The sequence below is a fragment of the Nerophis lumbriciformis genome, linkage group LG02 (genome assembly GCF_033978685.3).
Source record: "Nerophis lumbriciformis linkage group LG02, RoL_Nlum_v2.1, whole genome shotgun sequence".
Classification (NCBI taxonomy): Eukaryota; Metazoa; Chordata; class Actinopteri; order Syngnathiformes; family Syngnathidae; genus Nerophis; species Nerophis lumbriciformis.
In genome coordinates this window covers 54,878,816-54,893,990 of record NC_084549.2, presented here as the reverse complement: position 1 = coordinate 54,893,990, position 15,175 = coordinate 54,878,816, and the positions used below count along the sequence as shown (strand labels likewise).

The 15,175-nt window shown below is 41.0% G+C and overlaps 1 protein-coding gene across 1 annotated transcript in view; it reads left to right on the top strand.

Annotated features, from left to right (window-relative positions):
* LOC140679580 (uncharacterized) overlaps positions 1–3,315 on the top strand; it is a 38,761-nt gene extending 35,446 nt beyond the window's left edge. The window contains exons 11-13 of the mRNA XM_072915231.1: positions 2,698–2,901; positions 2,990–3,031; positions 3,098–3,315. Of these exons, the coding sequence (XP_072771332.1) occupies positions 2,698–2,901; positions 2,990–3,031; positions 3,098–3,210 (359 nt within the window). The 3' untranslated portion in view covers positions 3,211–3,315. The remainder of the gene's footprint in view (positions 1–2,697; positions 2,902–2,989; positions 3,032–3,097) is intronic.
* Positions 3,316–15,175: the final 11,860 nt, after the last annotated feature.

Sequence of the window (15,175 nt, the reverse complement as noted above, 5' to 3'; positions counted from 1 at the left end):
AATACTTCACTAAATAGGACAAAATGTACCAAACTGACAATGGAATCTGGTGAGAAAAGACATGTTTGGGTTTTTGTTGAAGTCACAATCGGTGTGTGTCTGGAAACTGGAAAGTACTTTTTAGAAATGGAATCAAACTGACAGTAGAGACCCGTAAGTTCTACTATCATACAATAAAATCAATTGAAATGCAATCTAGAAGCAAATGAGTTTCGCTTCAAAGTATAAAACTTAATATTTAATGAGTTGAATATTTAGGACATGCGGAACATGCAAGAGTGTAGAACCAGAATCACAAGTCATGCAGATGATATTTAAGTGCGCGAGAACTTGGATGTTCTCATGAGGTTTTTGTTGAGGTCACAACCATTGTGTGTCTGGAGTCAACAGATTACTTTTTGGAAGTGGAACCAGACTGACAGTTGAAGTCCGTAAGTTTGACTTTCATGCAAGACCATGAGCCCAAAACTGGGGTTATATGAAGGGATAAAATAACACAATAATATTTATGAAAAGAATACTACTTCATTAAATAGGACAAAAGGAACCAAACTGACAATGGAATCTGGTGCGAAAAGACATGTTTGAGTTTTTGTTGAAGTCACAATCGGTGTGTGTCTGGGAGCTTTAATGTACTTTTTAGAAATGGAATCAAACTGACAGTAGAGACTCGTAAGTTCTACTTTTATACAAGAAAATCAACTGAAACACAATCTAGTAGCAAATTGGTTTTGCTTTTAAGTATAAAACTAAATATTTAATGACTTTAATATTTAGGACATGCGGAACATGCAATAGTGTAGAACCAGAATCACAAGTCATGCAAATGATATTTAAGTGTGCGAGAACTCGGATGTTCTTATTAAGTTTTTGTTGGGGTCACAATCATTGTGTATCTGGACTCAACAGAATACTTTTTGGAAGTGGAACCAGACTGACAGTTGAAGTCCGTAAGTTTGACTTTCATGCTAGACCATGAGCCCAAGACTGGGGTCAAATTAAGGGATAAAATAACACAATAATAATTGTGAATAGAAAGTACTTCACTAAATAGGACAAAATGTACCAAACTGACAATGGAATCCGGTGAGAAAAGACATGTTTTGGTTTTTGTTGAAGTCACAATCGGTGTGTGTCTGGAAACTGGAAAGTACTTTTTAGAAATGGAATCAAACTGACAGTAGAGACCCGTAAGTTCTACTATCATACAATAAAATCAATCGAAATGCAATCTAGAAGCAAATTAGTTTTGCTTCAAAGTATAAAACTTAATATTTAATGAGTTGAATATTTAGGACATGCGGAACATGCAAGAGCGTCGAACCAGAATCACAAGTCATGCAGATGATATTTAAGTGCGCGAGAACTTGGATGTTCTCATGAGGTTTTTGTTGAGGTCACAACCATTGTGTGTCTGGACTCAACAGATTACTTTTTGGAAGTGGAACCAGACTGACAGTTGAAGTCCGTAAGTTTGACTTTCATGCAAGACCATGAGCCCAAAACTGGGGTTAAATGAAGGGATAAAATAACACAATAATAATTGTGAATAGAATACTACTTCATTAAATAGGACAAAAGGAACCAAACTGACAATGGAATCTGGTGAGAAAAGACATGTTTGGGTTTTTGTAGAAGTCACAATCGGTGTGTGTCTGGGAGCTTCAATGTACTTTTTAGAAATGGAATCAAACTGACAGTAGAGACCCGTAAGTTCTACTTTCATACAAGAAAATCAACTGAAACGCAATCTAGTAGCAAATTAGTTTTGCTTTTAAGTATAAAACATTATTTAATGAGTTTAATATTTAGGACATGCAAGAGCGTAGAACCAGAATCACAAGTCATGCAGATGATATTTAATTGCGCAAGAACTCGGATGTTCTTATGAAGTTTTTGTTGGGGTCACAATCATTGTGTGTCTGGAGTCAACAGATTACGTTTTGGAAGTGGAACCAGACTGACAGTGGAAGTCCGTAAGTTTGACTTTCATGCCAGAACTTGAAGGAAAACCCAAACTTGCGTCAATCTGTAAAAACGTTCAACAAAGTTAAAAAATCTATTTAAAATATATACATTTTCTACCGCTTGTCCCTCTCGGGATCACAGGGGGGCTGGAGCCTATTTCAACTGCACTCCGGCGGAAGGCGGGGTACACCCTGGACAAGTGGCCACCTCATAGACAGACAACCTTCACACACTAGGGCCAATGTAGTGTTGCCAATCAACCTGGGCATGTCTTTGGAGGTGGGAGGAAGCCGGAGTGACCGGAGAGAACCCACACAGGAATTGAACACAGGCCCTTCTTGTTGTGAGGCACGAGAACTAACCACCATTCTGCCCCTTAAAAATATCAATCCATCCATCGAGGGGGGTGCTGGAGTCTATCTGTATATATTAAAGTGAGTAAACCATTAAAAAGTGTCACTAAACTAAGTCAAAGTGGTTCTCATGCGGTTCTTGTTGAGGTCACAAAGATTATTTGTGTGGACTCAGCAAAATACTTTTTTGAAGCGTACACAAGTTCTACTTTCATGCTGAACGTAAAAGAGGACCCAAACTGGAAACACTTATTTTCTTTTTCTTAGCTCATTTTTGTGTCTTCCGTAAAATGGTCAAAGCGCATGAAGTAAACATGCACATTAGCTTGGTTAACATCTTTGATAATATTCTAAGTGTGTGCATATGTGTGTGCAGAGGAGGACTTGGCGCCATCTTTCTACAAAATGGAGGGCAACGTGACAGCTTGCCTCGCCACCGGCTTCAGTAGACACAACGCCGCGGAGAAGGCAGGAAAAAAAGAGGCGTTTAAGGGCTCGCATGCCGCGCGGATATCGGGCGAGCCGCTGTACAATCAAGTGGCGTTGCTCACGGCCGAGAAAGCCGACTTGTGCGAGAAAGGTAGGCGAGAGGTGTGGTTTGGGCTGTTGGGCCGACGCCATGGAGTCGCCATCACCATGTGACGTTTGCTTCCGACGTTTGCTTCCAGGTGACAGAGGACCGGGGCATTGCCAGGTCGCCTGGTCGCCAGGTCAGTAATGAACGTGGAGGAGGCGGAGCCTGCTCGGTGTGACTTTAATGTGTGTGTCATTTGCAGATGAGAAGGTCAACCTGGTCTCCCTCACAGTCCTCGTTCTCCGTCTTGTCTTCACCAAGACGCTTGCCATCAATGGCGCCATGACACTTCACCTGTGGTTTGCTGCACCTTAATTGGCTGCATCGAGCCACAGAGGCGGAGTCACGCTGTGCCCACTTGTGCTTTTGCTTCAAAGAGTCATAAAATGTATTAAGGTCAATAAATCAATAAAAGTCAAATATGTTTCTTTCTTAATTATTGTCAAGACGAGGACTAAGGTGTGTTTGTTTTCCCGGGATGCAAGTAAAGCTGGATGTGGCATGGCGTGAAGGTAAAGACATTATTTATTTTACACTAACAAAGGAACAAAAAGCGCGCTCAAGGCGGAAGTACAAACTTTGACTAATGAAACAAAAAGACTTGCACGTGGGCCAAAAACTATGGACATGAACAAAAGTCGCTAACTGTGGCATGAATAGAAAAAACTTACTTGACATGGCATGAAGTGCGCAGAGGTAAAACACAGTGAGAAAGGATAATGTCACCAGGACGAACAACAGAAACAGACAGGCTTAAATAGCAGTGACATGATTAGTGACAGGTGTGCGAGTGCAAAGCGTGAGACAGGTGCGTGACGCCAAACGTGGAACAGGTGAAACTAATGGGTAACCATGGAAACAAGACAAGGAAGTGAAAAGGCAGGAACTAAAAAGAGTCCAAAACCCAAACAGAACATAACTGAAACAAAACATGATCCAGACATGACAATTATTATGTTTTACTTATTTATTACACTTATAATGTGCTTGAAGCTAATTAATACAATCATTACAATGCTTCTTATTGATAATAATAATACAATACATTTTACTACAATGTAGTCTTGTCCCGATACCAATATTTTGGTACCGGTACCCAAATGTATTTCGATACTTTTCTAAATAAAGGAGACCACTAAAAATTGCATTATTGGCTTCATTTTAACAAAAAAATCTTACGGTACATTAAACATATGTTTCTTATTGCGATTTAGTCCTTAAATAAAATAGTGAACATACAAGACAACTTGTCTTTTAGTAGTAAGTAAACAAACAAAGGCTCCTAATTAAGCTGCTGACGTATGCAGTAACACATTGTGTCATTTCCCATTCTATTATTTTGTCAAAATTATTAAGGACAAGTGGTAGAAAATGAATTACTAATCTACTTGTTCATTTACTGTTATTATCTGCTTACTTTCTCTTTCACCATGTTCTATCTACACTTCTGTTAAAATGTAATAATCACTTATTCGTCTGTTTGGATGCTTTACATTAGTTTTGGATGATACTACAAATTTAAGTATCATTCCGATACCAAGTAGTTACAGGATCATACATTGGTCGTATTCAAAGTCCTTGTCAAGACTTGGACTATGGCGTGGTTTGTTCTCCCATGGTGCAAATGAACATTTGGACCAGACATGGCGTGAAGGTGAAGACATATTTAATTTTACTATAACAAAAAGAACAAACTAAAAGCGCGCACAAGGCGGAAGTACAAACTTGACAAATGAAACCAATACTTGCACATGGGCAAAAAACTAAGGACATGAACAAAAGTCGCTAACTGTGGCATGAATCGAAAAAACTTACTTGGACAGGGCATGAAGTACGCAGAGGTAAACAGAGTGTGACAGGGGTATGATGTCCCCAGACAGACAGCCTGGCAACTGGAAGCTTAAATAATAGTGACATGATTAAAGACAGGTGCGTGAGTCGTGAGGGCAGGTGAAAACTAATGGGTTGCTATGGTGACAAACAAGAGTGCACAATGAGTCCAAACGTGGAACAGGTGAAACTAATGGGTAACTATGGAAACAAGACAAGGGAGTGAAAAGCCAGAAACTAAAGAGTCAAATAACTAAACAAAACAAAACATGACATGACTAAAACAAAACATGATTACACAGACATGACAGTCCTCATGTGTCCAGGGACATATTTCCTGAGTTTATAAACATAATATACATTTTAAAAAAGAAAAAAAGAAGATGTGATGCCAAAAAATATTGATGTAATCATAGTAGTATCGACTGGATACGCTCCTGGACTTGATATCATTACAGTGGATGTCAGGTGTAGATCCACCCATGGCGTTTATTTACATTTTGACGCCGGTGCGCTACGGTGTGTAGTGAAGCATGTTTAGCTATTCCTCATCCTGCAGGGATGATACTTGTAAGAAACGTACTTTATTTGTGGCATGGAGGCCAGGATTAGTGATTTAGAAGTAGCTACAACACTGCAGACTGCAGATGGACTTTAGCCTTTAGCTAGCTAGCCATGTCTTAAAGCACCTCTTCCTAAGGGCATTTCAGTGTTATAACGTCACCTTTATCGTTAGTTTTTAAGCCAAAATGCGTCCATTCTCCCTTTTCTGTCTACACACTGTCTGCTTGTAAGTACTCCGTAATTGTGCGCTGCCGAACATGCTCCTCTGCTCGTAAACCAGCAATGACACAACGTGACGACAACGGGGGGGAAGGCGGGACCGGTACTTTTTAGAGGCAGTATAGTACCGAATATGATTCATTAGTATCGCGGTACTATACTAATACCGGTATACGGTACAACCCTACTACAATGTGATAATCAAGTATTGACTAAAAAGTGTTCTACATTTCAGTGTGTGCGTGTTTGCAGCTGTGCTCTGATTGGTTAACGCCCATTGAGCATATTTGTGACTCTTTCCACAGGAAGTGGTCACCATGGCACCTACGTCACAGGTGTCAGCTGTGGTTGGGACAGGATGTGGGTGGGGCCAATGTAGGTCAGGTGCTTGAATGCACAACCCGCTGGTGACAGTGTTGTTGTTTATTTAGTGCCTTGTCGTCACAGGCAGGAAGTGCAGGCGTGCTGGTGGCGGCCGCAGAGATGCTTCCTGATCAGAAGAGCATATCAAGACCACAGCAGTGTATACGTATGCGCTCTTAAGGCCCTATTCTACTGTTTGCTCACAAGGCTTTTTTTTTTTACCATGTTTTAAGTTACCAATGTTTCCCTATTCATATTCTTCCATCCACACATCCGCCGTAAAGGTGACACAAGTGTGCAAGTCTTGAATAAATGCGGGATCAATACAAATGAGGCGAACTTTGCCTTGACACCTTTATTTTGGCTGCGTGAACATTTGTTTCACCCACAATTAAAGGAGCCATATGTAATAATCCGGCCAGAAATAGTACTGAAATCACGGTCAAACTTATGTTTTCACCTCCCTCTCTAACTGACTGAGGCTGCCAGATATGCAGCCGAATCCAGCTCGATCGACTGGGCTACTCCAAGGAACTTCAAACTTCCACTGCCTCTTACTAGGGGTTGAGGTGCTGGGACCATAAAAGCTGAACAGACAAGCATTTTGTCTATAACAATTCTCTAACCAACACATTTTACAAACCCCGTTTCCATATGAGTTGGGAAATTGTGTTAGATGTAAATATAAACGGAATACAATGATTTGCAAATCCTTTTCAACCCATATTCAGTTGAATGCACTACAAAGACAAGATATTTGATGTTCAAACTCATAAACTTTTTTTTTTTTTTTGCAAATAATAATTAACTTAGAATTTCATGGCTGCAACACGTGCCAAAGTAGTTGGGAAAGGGCATGTTCACCACTGTGTTACATCACCTTTTCTTTTAACAAAACTCAATAAACGATTGGGAACTGAGGAAACTAATTGTTGAATCTTTGAAAGTGGAATTCTTTCCCATTCTTGTTTTATGTAGAGCTTCAGTCGTTCAACAGTCCGGGGTCTCCGCTGTTGTATTTTACGCTTCATAATGCACCACACATTTTTGATGGGAGACAGGTCTGGACTGCAGGCGGGACAGGAAAGTACCCGCACTCTTTTTTTACGAAGCCACGCTGTTGTAACACGTGCTGAATGTGGCTTGGCATTGTCTTGCTAAAATAAGCGGGGGCGTCCATGAAAAAGACGGCGCTTATGTGATGGACCCGAGTGGTGGTATATTAAAATCTACTAAAATTTTGCTAAAAAAAACAATATAAATATTAAGAACCCAATGCAGTGAGAGCAACCTGTTCCAGATTAAGAAAATATAATGATGCTGATTTACAATTTATTACAATACAAATTAAAAACAGTCAAGTAAATAACACTAAAAATACCAATTGGAAAACAATATTATGGTGAGGGTACAGCCGCGACAGGCATAGTGGGTCAGTGTCCTGGCTCCGCCCATTTCCACGGCGTCCTCCTGCACACAGAATTAAAACCAGGCCACGGGGATAAAATAATTTAAAAACACGGAGACGCTCTCCGGGCTCCGTCTTAAAATGCCAGCAAACTCCACAAAGAATAAAAACATGCAATTAAAAATACAGTCAAAATCCACAAAGTGTAAAAACATGTAACTAAAATTACAATCAAATTCCACAGCAATAAAAACATGCAACTAAAATCCACAACAACAAAAACACTCTAAAACATGCATGGCAATGAAACATAAAAAATAAAATCCCCTATTTATGTCCCATCACACTTAGATGGCAGCATATGTTGTTCCAAAACCTGTATGTACCTTTCAGCATTAATGGGGCCTTCACAGATGTGTAAGTTACCCATGCCTTGGGCACTAATGCCCCCCCATACCATCACAGATGCTGGCTTTTGAACTTTGTGTCGATAACAGTCTGGATGGTTTGCTTGCCCTTTGGTCCGGATGACACGATGTCGAATATTTCCAAAAACAATTTGAAATGTGGACTCGTCAGACCACAGAACACTTTTCCACTTTGCATCAGTCCATCTTAGATGATCTCGGGCCCAGAGAAGCCGGCGGCGATTCTGGATGTTGTTGATGAATGGCTTTCGCTTTGCATAGTAGAGCTTTAACTTGCACTTACAGATGTAGCGACGAACTGTATTTAGTGACAGTGGTTTTCTGAAGTGTTCCTGAGCCCATGTGGTGATATCCTTTAGAGATTGATGTCGGTTTTTGATACAGTGCCGTCTGAGGGATCGAAGGTCACGGTCATTCAATGTTGGTTTCCGGCCATGCCGCTTACGTGGAGTGATTTCTCCAGATTCTCTGAACCTTTTGATGATTTAATGGACCGTAGATGTTGAAATCCCTAAATTTCTTGCAATTGCACTTTGAGAAACATTGTTCTTAAACTGTTTGAGTATTTGCTCACGCAGTTGTGGACAAAGGGGTGTACCTCGCCCCATCCTTTCTTGTGAAAGACTGAGCATTTTTTGGGAAGCTGTTTTTATACCCAATCATGGCACCCACCTGTTCCCAATTAGCTTGCACACCTGTGGGATGTTCCAAATAAGCGTTTGATGAGCATTCCTCAACTTTATCAGTATTTATTGCCACCTTTCCCAACTTCTTTGTCACGTGTTGCTGGCATCAAATTCTAAAGTTAATGATTATTTGCACAAAAAAAAATGTTTATCAGTTTGAACATCAATTATGTTGTCTTTGTAGCATATTCAACTGAATATGGGTTGAACATTATTTGCAAATCATTGTATTCCGTTTATATTTACATCTAACACAATTTCCCAACTCATATGGAAACGGGGTTTGTACACAGAAATTAGGCTAATTTCAAGAAGAAGTACGTCATTCCTGCGTACAATATCACAACAAATGGCAATCCTATGGTTATTGTCAGTACTATCAGAAAACAAAGACTAAAACAAACTACAACCAACGCTATCAATGGTTATACTGGTGAAAATAAGTAGAGCATGCGTAGCAGCCTAATGTACGCCCAAAACTAAAGAGGAGACATGTTACCAAGGTATGCCTATAGGCTACTGTTTTAAACATTTCAGATTGCCATATAACTTGGTACATGTAGTCCATAATATGCAAACACGAATGAGGAAATGATTGGCTGTCTCCATACGTTTCACATTAACCCATTTCCTCAGCATATTATCAGCATATTGAGAACGAAATAGGCACTGACACTATCCATATCCACATAGGTTTTATTTGTGGAAAATATATTTTGCAGGGTCAGTTCGAATACACATCGACATACAGGCTAACAGGCATATATTTACCCCGTTAGCCTGTATGTCTAGCATGCTAAGCATTAAAGTTAAGTTAAAGCACCACTAATAGTCACACACTAGGTGTGGTGAAATTACCCTCTGCATTTGACCCATCCCCTTGTTCCACCCCCTGGGAGGTGAGGGGAGCAGTGAGCAGCAGCGGTGGCCGCTCTTGGGAATAATTTTGGAGATTTAACCCCCCAGTTCCCACCCTTGATGCTTTAAAAGTTAAAAAGTTAAAGTACCAATGATTGTCACACACACACTAGGTGTGGCGAGATTATTCTCTGCATTTGACCCATCACCCTTGATCACCCCCTGGGAGGTGAGGGGAGCAGTGGGCAGCAGCGGTGGCCGCGCCCGGGAATCATTTTGGTGATTTAACCCCCAATTCCAACCCTTGATGCTGAGTGCCAAGCAGGGAGGTAATGGGTCCCATTTTTATAGTCTTTGGTATGACTCGGCCGGGGTTTGAACTCACAACCTACCGATCTCAGGGCGGACACTCTAACCACTAGGCCACTGAGTAGGTGTACACTAGGAGCAAAGCACCATCCCACTAAGCATTTGTTGCATGAACATACTAGCTTTGTTAGACAAGGTCATAGACTGTATTGGACAATATAGTTTACATACGAAATGTCCAATTCCATTTAGTACAAGTAATAAGAAAACGTAAATTCCTGACTTACCTATCAGGGAGGATATTAGCAAGTTTGGAGTCACATGAAAATCTCTTCTCCGCCTTCAATCGTCTCCATCTTTCAAAGGCATCCCCGATACAAATCCTTGTTTTGTTCCTGGCTTTGTCATGTATAAGTTGAGAATCGTAACGACATGTTTAGTTACTTTACCAGTGGCAGTAGCTCGACGAAGGTGGCGGTGCTTAACTGGCAACCTGGATGTAACACACTCACGGACTTTCTAATTTGTCAAACAGTAGAGGGCAGGACATCGAAATGAAAACAATAACAAGATTTTGGGGCTGTAAATCTAATTTTGAAATGAGCATATCCCGGCTGAACTACTGTTACCAGTTATAGAGGTATTTGAAAAGAACATGATTTTTTAATGCCTTTTGATATATTAGGGCCATTTTATGATGACTTGACATGAAATTATTGCATATGGCTCCTTTAAAGGCCTACTGAAATGCGATTTTCTTATTTAAACGGGGATAGCAGGTCCATTCTATGTGTCATACTTGATCATTTCGCGATATTGCCATATTTTTGCTGAAAGGATTTAGTAGAGAACATTGACGATAAAGTTCGCAACTTTTGGTCGCTGATAAAAAAGCCTTGCCTGTACCGGAAGTAGCAGACGAGTAGTGTGATGTCACAGGTTGTGGAGCTCCTCACATCTGCATATTGTTTACAATCATGGCCACCAGCAGCGAGAGCGATTCGGACCGAGAAAGCGACGATTTCCCCATTAATTTGAGCGGGGATGAAAGATTTGCGGATGAGGAAAGTGAGAGTGAAGGACTAGAGGGCAGTGGGAGCGATTCAGATAGGGAAGATGCTGTGAGAGGCGGGTGGGACCTGATATTCAGCTGGGAATGACTAAAACAGTAAATAAACACAGGACATATATATACTCTATTAGCCACAACACAACCAGGCTTATATTTAACATGCCACAAATTAATCCCGCATAACAAATACCTCCCCCCTCCCGTCCATATAACCCGCCAATACAACTCAAACACCTGCACAACACACTCAATCCCACAGCCCAAAGTATCGTTCACCTCCCCAAAGTTCATACAGCACATATATTTCCCCAAAGTCCCCAAATTTACATACGTGACATGCACATAGCGGCACGCACATACGGGCAAGCGATCAAATGTTTGGAAGCGTACTCACGGTACCGTGTCTGCGTATCCAACTCAAAGTCCTCCTGGTAACAGTCTCTGTTGTCCCAGTTCTCCACAGGCCAATGGTAAAGATTGACTGTCATCTTTCGGGAATGTAAACAATGAAACACCGGCCATGTTTGTGTTGCTGAAGTCGGCCGCAATACACCGCTTCCCAACTACAGCTTTCTTCTTTGCTGTCTCCATTGTTCATTGAACAAATTGCAAAAGATTCACCAACACAGATGTCCAGAATACTGTGGAATTTTGCGATGAAACAGACGACTTAATAGCTGGCCACCATGCTGTCTCAAAATGTCCTCTACTATCCGCGACGTCATCATACCGAGACGTTTTCAGCAGGATATGTCACGCGAAATTTAAAATTGCACTTTAGTAAACTAACCCGGCCGTATTGGTATGTGCTGCAATGTTAAGATTTCATCATTGATATATAAACTATCAGACTGTGTGGTCGGTAGTAGTGGGTTTCAGTAGGCCTTTAATGACATTTTAAACTGTTTCGTCTAATGTTTTTGGTGTTTTCTGTAATTGTAATTTGCTAGATGAAATGTTAAAGTGTTTTGCACTTCCAGGCCACCGTAGTTTAATTGACATGGTCATCAATAATATGGCCTCTGGGTGGTTAACATAGTGTGTTAATCAATACATTAGAACATGTTCATTAAGTAATTGACATTCACATATATATGGAAGTGTTCCTTGTTTTTACAAGATGTAAAGGTTTTTCAAGATGGTAAAATGATGCCAAACATGGCCAGTACTTTGCTAATGATACCTAGACTATAAACTTTTCTTTTCATCAGATCAGGTTAATTCTATCAAAATTCGGGTAAGCACGCTGTAGAAGAACAAGTTGAAAACACTAGCCACGTGTACATGGACAACATGTATTTAATCTGATCATCAATAGGATTAGAATGTTACTGTGTACATGCACCCTGAAAAAATGATCTGATTATGACGTGCATTTCCATGCATCACACCTTAAATCAGAATTCTTTACATTGACATGTGCAGAAGCTAACTTAAACAGGTGTTATTTGGGCTATGGCGCCCTCTTTTGGACGAATTGGCTCACTGCAGGTGCTGACTAAACAGTGAATTATTTGGAAACAAACATGGCTTTGTGCATTTCTACTTGTCCGACGTTATCACTGTATTTACAATTTTTTCCTTCTGTTCACTACTTTTGTCTTACCTCTCTTTTTCAAATGTAGCTCTTCTGTGCTTTTTTTTTGTGGCGAATGATGAACAACAATGAACACTGAACTTTATTTAAATGATTAGTGTATGAGAGAGAAAGAGAAAGACAGCTCGGTTGTGCAACTTCATAAAAATAAATGACTTCCACCATGAACGTGGTTGAACTGTGGTGTCTGTGTGTGTACATGTGAGAAAGTACAAAATATTGCCATAAGTATTTGGCCACCTGCCTTGACTCACATAAGCAGGGGCGCCGCTAGGGATTTTGGGCCCCATGAAAAGAATCTTTACAGGGCCCCCAACACAGTGTCATTATTTTTTCTGTATTATAATTTCATCATCATTAGGGGCCTCTCTCCATCATGGGCCCCTAGAATCCGTCTCCTTTACCCCCCCTTTTCGGCGCCCCTGCACATAAGTACCATCCCATTCCTAACCCATAGGGTTCAATATGATGTCGGTCCACCTTTTTCAGCTACTACAGCTTCAACTCTTCTGGCAAGGCTGTCCACAAGGTTGCGGAGTGTGTTTATAGGAATTTTCGACCTTTCTTCCAAAAGCGCATTGGTAAGGTCACACACTGATGTTGGTCAAGAAGGCCTGGCTCTCAGTCTACGCTCTAATTCATCCCAATGGTGTTTTATAAGGTTCAGGTCAGGTCTTGCTTTGTGCACTGGTGCACAGTCATGTTGGAAGAGGAAGGGGCCCGCTCCAAACTGTTCTCACAAGGTTGGGAGCATAGAATTGTCCAAAATGTTTTGGTATCCTGGAGCATTCAAAGTTCATTTCACTGGAACTGAGGGGCCTAGCCCAACTCCTGAAAAACCACTCCACACCATAATTCCTCCTCCACCAAATTCCACACTCGGCACAATGCAGTCTGAAATGTAGCGTTCTCCTGGCAACTTCCAAACCCAGACTCGTCCATCAGATTGCCAGATGGAAAAGCGTGATTCATCACTCCAGAGAACGCGTCTCCACTGCTCTAGAGTCCAGTGGCGACGTGCTTTGCACCACTGCATCCATTCTAAATATTAAATAAATGTGATCAAATGTCAGCTTACAATGGAGCCTATGGGAGTCACTTTATACTTCCCATAAAGCCTTTGAAACCATCCAAACACCTCCATTAAAAGGTATTATATACATGATGCAAGTATATATGTAATGTAGTAACAGGCACATTCATAACATTTAATATTTACTTATTTTGTTCATTTTAAGCATTTATTTCAACATCACTGATTACCAGTGTTGGGTTAGTTACTGAAAAACAGTAACTAGTTACAGTTACTAGTTACTTTATTTCAAAAGTAACTCAGTTACTAACTCAGTTACTTACACCAAAAAGTAATGCGTTACTGTGAAAAGTAACTATTTAGTTACTTCTTTTTTTCTTCTTTTTTTTTTTAAAGCTCCCATTAATGCCCTTTTTGCCTTCATTTCAGTACTGTTATTGCACTGGAGAATAATACAATCTGTTGATCAACTTGACATGCATTTTTATTTTCCTTTTAACATAATTAATGAAAAACAGTGCAACATAAAAAGGCATTCCTCCTTTCTTTAAACTTGGACCAATGACCATTAATAAAAAACAAGTTTAAGTGCAACATAAGAAGAAACATCATCTTCCTTGAAACATAGGTAGTGAAATAAAGCCTGACATCTGGAGTGATGCTGCTGTCTTCCACACTTGGAGCCATGGATTGTAGAATCCTTGTTTTCAGTGGCAGGATCATTGACACAGATGGTGAAGTTTCAGTGCTCAGTAGAGATGTAACACTTTTGAGGGGTTTAAGCACCTAGAGGACCTCATCTGCCACTCTCACATCATCATCAGACAGGGTGACATTTGTCTTCAGGGTGTTGTGGGTCAATGCAGAGTATATAGCTGCCTGCTGCTTCAACATATCATAAGTGGAGTTCCACCTCGTTGGGACATCATGTATGAGCAGGCAGCTTTAGCATTTCTTGCTTTGTCTTAAGCACATGAGCAGCTGTTGTGCTTGGGTGGAAGTAAGAAACCTTCCTGATCCTTCCAAAGAGGCGCTCCATCCTATTGACTGAGATTCCCTTCTGTGATGCCAAATTCACTACATGTGCAAAGCACCTATCTGTGGTCCCAGTCCTGCCTCATTCTCTGTAATTACTTGATTTTTGGCATTATCACGTGTGACTGGGATATCTTTATCTTCCAGTCCTCCACTGCTTGTGTCAGTACCTGCGCAAGGTGACTCTCGTAGAGGGGGCGTGTCTTCTCATCTCCCAGTCTGCTGTGATGAAGTGAGCGCTTATAGTTCCGCTGGACGTCCACCCGTCTGTCATGAGCACAACAGATGATGCTCGGGATAGTTCATCCACAACTTTTTTCTTCTCCTGCTCATAAAGATCTGGCACAATCTTATTGCTGAAGTGGGTGCGCGACGGGATGTCGTAACGTGGTTCAAGCACGTTCAGCATGTGTTTAAAACCCTCGTTTTGCACAACCGAATCTGCACTTATAAACACACCGATTCAATGGCGCTGGGCGTTCAAGCTCCTCCGTTATTGCGCTGGCCATGACCACGCTGTGTGTGGACTGAACGTGCCAACAACTTTTTTTTTTTGTTTCATATATCAAACCGCGGATCAAACCTCCCCTCCCCGCCCCCCCACACACACATAGACCGCGCCTCTTTTCTTCTCTCCGGCTTGTGACAGAGGAAGATTCAGAAGAAAGACACCGCAGCGCTTCTGTTTCTAGCCGATACTACATCAAAAGTAACGTAAAATAACGCAGTAACGCATCATGTAGTAACGGTAACTAAATTACTGAATTAAAAAAAATAACGCGTTAGATTACTAGTTACCGCCGAAACTAACGGCGTTACAGTAACGCGTTACTTTGTAACGCGTTAGTCCCAACACTGCTGATTACTCACTGCAGACT